This window comes from Sebastes fasciatus, chromosome 12 (assembly GCF_043250625.1).
Source record: "Sebastes fasciatus isolate fSebFas1 chromosome 12, fSebFas1.pri, whole genome shotgun sequence".
Lineage (NCBI taxonomy): Eukaryota > Metazoa > Chordata > Actinopteri > Perciformes > Sebastidae > Sebastes > Sebastes fasciatus.
The window spans coordinates 30,113,526-30,118,764 of NC_133806.1; the positions used below are offsets into that span (position 1 = coordinate 30,113,526).

Genomic DNA, 5,239 nt, shown 5'->3' on the forward strand with positions numbered 1-5,239 from the left:
GCTTTCCACGGGAGCCTCAACTCGCACCTCTCCAACACAAAGAGAGTAGTGTTTACCGAGACTTCCAGCGCAGCCAATCACCGCGCCGTCGCCCCTGGTAACCACGTCCATCATCTTCCGACAGTCCAATGAGCGGCGGTGGGCGTGTCGGAGTCCAGGTGCGCCTCGGCGTCCACTTGGCAGAGCGCCTGAGAGCCGCCTGTGGGCAGGAGAGGATCTGTCAAATGCGAGCTTCCTTTAATGCGAGCGACCAGTCCGGCTCCGAGAGTCATGGCGACCGCAGCGTCTAACCACTACAACATCCTCACCTCCAGCGCCTCCATCGTGCACTCGGAGCCCGGCAGCATGCAGCAAGCCGCGGCGTACCGGGACGCGCAGAGCCTGTTGCAGAGCGACTACCCGCTGCAGAGCAACACACACACGCTCAGCCACGCGCACCAGTGGATCACGGCGCTGTCCCACGGAGAGGCAGCCCCGTGGTCCTCCAGCCCGCTCGGACAGGAGCAGGACATCAAACCCGCGGTGCAGGTGGTGCAGGGCACCCGGGACGAGATGCATAACTCCAGCAGCAACCTGCAGCACCAGCAGGCGCGGCCGCCGCCTCACCTGGTGCACCAGACGCACGGGAACCACCACGACGGCCGGGCGTGGAGGACCGGCACCGCGGCGCACATCCCGAGCATGGCCACGACGAACGGCCAAAGCCTTATCTACTCGCAGCCGGGTGGCTTCAGCGTCAACGGGCTGCTGCCGGGCACCGCGCAGGGCATGCACCACCACAACCTCAGAGACAGCCACGAAGAGCACCACAGCCCGCACCTCAGCGACCACGGACACCCGGCCGCCCAGCACCAGCACCAGCACCGGTCGCAGAGCCACCACGACCACTCGGACGAGGACACGCCGACCTCGGACGACCTGGAGCAGTTCGCCAAGCAGTTCAAGCAGCGGAGGATCAAGCTGGGCTTCACGCAGGCGGACGTGGGCTTAGCTCTGGGGACCCTGTACGGAAATGTGTTTTCCCAGACCACCATATGCAGGTTTGAGGCCCTGCAGCTCAGCTTCAAGAACATGTGTAAGCTGAAGCCTCTGTTGAACAAGTGGTTGGAGGAGGCGGACTCCACCTCGGGCAGCCCGACCAGCCTGGACAAGATCGCGGCGCAGGGCAGGAAACGGAAAAAACGGACCTCCATCGAGGTGAGCGTCAAGGGGGCTCTGGAGAGCCATTTTTTGAAGAGTCCTAAACCGGCAGCTTCGGAAATAATCGGCCTGGCGGACAGTCTGCACCTGGAGAAAGAAGTGGTGCGGGTTTGGTTTTGTAACAGGAGACAGAAGGAGAAACGCATGACCCCTCCAGGAGGAGCTCTGCCGGGCAGCGAGGATGTGTACGGGGACACGCCGCCGCACCACGGGGTCCAGACTCCGGTCCAATGAACTCTGCTGGACCTGGACCGGACACATCCTCCAGGACATCTTTATCCTTTTTATTTATCCCCAAGGTTATATATAAATCACTGAACTATGACACGCTATAGCGGGTGTTTTATGTATAATAGATTGCAGTGAGTACTTCCACAATATCTGCAGTGAATCTCTGAGAAATGGAAAATGAGTGAAGGGAGGACAGACAGGACACATTTTGTTGTTTTCTTCCTCTCCCAGAGCTAAAGGAACATAAGCCTGTGTTGTTGTGTTCTCCGAGGATACATGCCCAGCACTGTGACTCCAGTCGACGCAGTTTCAAGGTGTAGCCCCTATTGTGTATTGAAATTATACTTGACGAATAAAACAGAAAGAGGGAGTGGAGGAGGGAGACCTGGTTTTAGACAAACAGCTGAATGGTTTCTATTCGACACTTTTATATATCAAATCACAAAAACATTTTTTTTTCCTGTGCGTAAAAAGGAAAGCAAATACAAAGGCGTTTAGTTTTGTAGCCCCTAAATTGTGCGTCCAGCAGTGATGGGTGGGTGGGTGGTGCAGGGTGGTGGGGGGGGGGTCAAAGGATCTGCGTTGATGGAGTAAACTGGAGGCTAGTAGAGGCTGCAGACCCAGACCAGTGGAGTCCAGTGGAGTCCAGCTGAGGCTGAGCATCGCCTGAGTCCCATCTGTCAGCCAGGCAGCACAGATACAGAGCCGCTTTGCATTCAAAGCACTGCTGGGAAACTGCAGGCCATTCAGCGCGTATTTATTCTGCGAGGACAGAGGTCAGGATTTAGTTATGAACACAGATTATATATAATTTTTATTATTATCATTTGTATTATTACATGTGTGCAGCTCACTGGCTACACTCTTCAATAATTGACCTGGGTGCAGGGATGTGGTTAATAAAAAAAAAAGTGTATGACCTCTATCTATCATAAGTCAGGCAGCAGTATAAACAATTATATTTTTCACAAAACAAGCGTTAAATAACAATATTCCTCCTCCTCCCTCTCAGAGAGTCTCCCAGTTTCAGGAAGGGCTCCGTGGCGATTGATTGGATTATCTGGCACTTTTCCACAACAGGATGGGCTATAGATATATAGATATCTACACAAATATATGTCACCAACTCTCACAGAACATTTGGATCCACTTTTGTAAATATTGTATAACTTTAAAAAGTCATGGCTTCATCCCTTTTTTTCTTCTTTCTTCACTGGGGCACTTTTTTGGATTGATGTTTTCAAAAACAAACCGTTTTTTAAAAAAAAGATCCAGTCTCATTCATATAGCCTACCTACTGCCTTGTATTTGTGTGCTATTTAACGTTCATTTTGTTGCCGAAATTATGCTCGTTTACTGGTTTATTTGTTTTATTTTTTTGTGGCGCATTTTATTTTAGGTCTAAAGATTTTTTTTTTTTTATTAATGTAAAATCAATTTAATTTGTTTAAACTGTCTGAGGAGTTCTGTTTTGCCATTTTCTGTCCGCTTTGAAATTACGTTATATTGTGTTTTCAATCACAATATAGTGCTTTGAATTCAGATTAATCGATAACACTATTGTAGAGAATTGTCCACAATGAATCAGACCTATAGAGAGGATAAAAACGCAAATAATGATCAGTGTTTGAAAAGAAAAATAATAATAATAAGGCCTTTATAGATTTCCCAGAAAACATTTTTAGTGACATTCCAAAAATTGCAGCATATGATCAAAATTATTATTAGTATTATTATTATTATTATTATTATTCACAAGGTGTTATTTTAATTTGTTTGTGAGGTCGTTGCCATGCATTTCATTTCAGCCATTTTGTTCATCTTCGTCTATGTTGCTTTATTACAAAGGGGGAAATTGCTCGTAGACATTTTATTTTATTTTTTAGTATTGTTAATGAGATTGTAATTTATTATACAATGGCTTTTATAGATGACACACAAAGTGCGAGATATATATGAAATGACACCGAGAAGGCTTTTGTTTTGTAGGGAAGAAGAGAGACATATTTTTGATTTTGTTCAGCGGGATTGCCACAGCAGCCTAGAACCGTCACAGCTAAATGTATATACATCTTTTCTCCGTGCAGTAGCTTTCTTTTTCGTTTTATGCAAAAACAGATATCCAGGGACTTGTTTTATTTTAACGGCTATTCTTTTCTTTATTCCCTCCTCCTGATTTATGTTTCTCCTGCAGAAAAAACAACATGAAATATTTCCTCAGTAGCTTTAATGAATCGATCCAACTCATAATTCACTGGAAAATCCAAGTTGTGGGATGTAGACCTGTAGCAATCCGACGCTGTTTTCTTGTTGTTTTTCTTTAATTGCTTGTTAAACCAGTCGTTTGGTTCTTTTGGGGGGATATTTGAGGCTCTGTCATATTCACTGGATGAACTTGGGCTAGATAAAGCAGAGGTGATAAATGCCTGTAGGTGTTTCATCTCTTGACACACGAACAACGGACTTGCACATTTTTAAATAATGGGGTTGATATTAAACAGCTTTTTTCCAACGTCGAGGCTAAATGTATTTTTCTTTTCCTTTCTGCTGCAGTGAGTTCACTATCTGCTTTTGGCATCTGTGGTGTTAAAAAAAAGAAAATACGCTTCTTGCTTTGAGCTCATTCGTTTTGGGTGGAATTAATGGTTGAGAGAAAATCAGGGTTGATGAATGGAAGATTGTGGGCCGATGATGTGTTGTTTCTGCCCCAGGCTGCTTTTAAATGGACTGGCTTTGGCTGGGGAAGCCACAGCTTCCATATAGGGTTAAAATATAGGGCTTCCTAAAGTGGGGTCCGAGGACCGATAGTGGTCCTTTGGAGGATTGTAAAGGGGTCCAACATGGTGTGATTTCACTAATATTTATTTTTTTGAGCTGGAGGTTTCACTTTCTCTGTTGCACATTCACAGTAATGTGGACTAAAACAATAACCGAGATATTATCTCACATGGGGTGTCAAACAAATTAGATCAGAAGCATTTTAAAATGTAGCCTTTATAATCCCTAAAATTTACAAAGTTGTTTTATTCACCACAATTTTTCTGCTCCTGGTCTTTTTTTTCTGAAGCTTTGTCCAAGGCAAAAAAAAACACAAAACAAAAACTTGCATTGTTTGGCAATTTGTGGTTTCACTTGAGCTGACGAGGCTGAGCCATTTAAACTGAGTTTGAACAAAACAACCGGACTTTAAACGCACCATAGGTTGTCTGTATTTAAATACATGTTTTTTTGTTTTTAAACAAAATATATGGATTACCTTAAAACAGAAAGTTCTGGATCAACGGATAAAAAAATGCTCTTACTTGAAAAAAAATCCACTATTACTGTAGGGAATTGTAGTGAAAGTGATATTGACAGTGGTGACCCCGATGGTATTTTCATATTCACAATGCTATGTCATTTCTCTATAATATTCCCATAGGAACCTGTGGTGTGATATTTGTATGAGCATCTCTCTAAAACCTAGTTTATTTTTATTTTGGAATTGACAGACAGAATCTAAAGCTGCCACTTCCTGCTTAAACAAAATGTAAAATGTGTTGCCCTCTGTGCTCGTCATAATAATATTAATTACAAGCGGATTCTTCTCCATTTCACTCCTCAAGCTGCTGGTGTTTGGCAGCAGTGCAGAGTGTGAAAAAATGAGCATCTATGGATGATTTACCTCAGCAACACTAAGCAAACGAGGAGGATTGATTGGGAATCAATAGCTGATCGATTATTGATGGCGTGTTGACCAATTAACCTGATCATAAACAACAACAAAAAGTGGGGCGCTCTTTTATTTTATTTAATTAAGAGATAACAG

The 5,239-nt window shown here is 44.4% G+C and overlaps 1 protein-coding gene across 1 annotated transcript; it reads left to right on the plus strand.

Annotated features, from left to right (window-relative positions):
• On the plus strand, window positions 1-3,943 carry pou3f2b (POU class 3 homeobox 2b). Its single transcript, XM_074654681.1, has one exon. The coding sequence runs from the start codon at window positions 241-243 to the stop codon at window positions 1,432-1,434; it is 1,194 nt and encodes a 397-aa protein (XP_074510782.1). The 5' UTR covers window positions 1-240; the 3' UTR covers window positions 1,435-3,943.
• Window positions 3,944-5,239: the final 1,296 nt, after the last annotated feature.

Bases quoted from the DNA above. Each gene is read 5' to 3' on its own strand.
- pou3f2b (XM_074654681.1), top strand. From the start codon at position 241: ATGCGAGCGACCAGTCCGGCTCCGAGAGTCATGGCGACCGCAGCGTCT.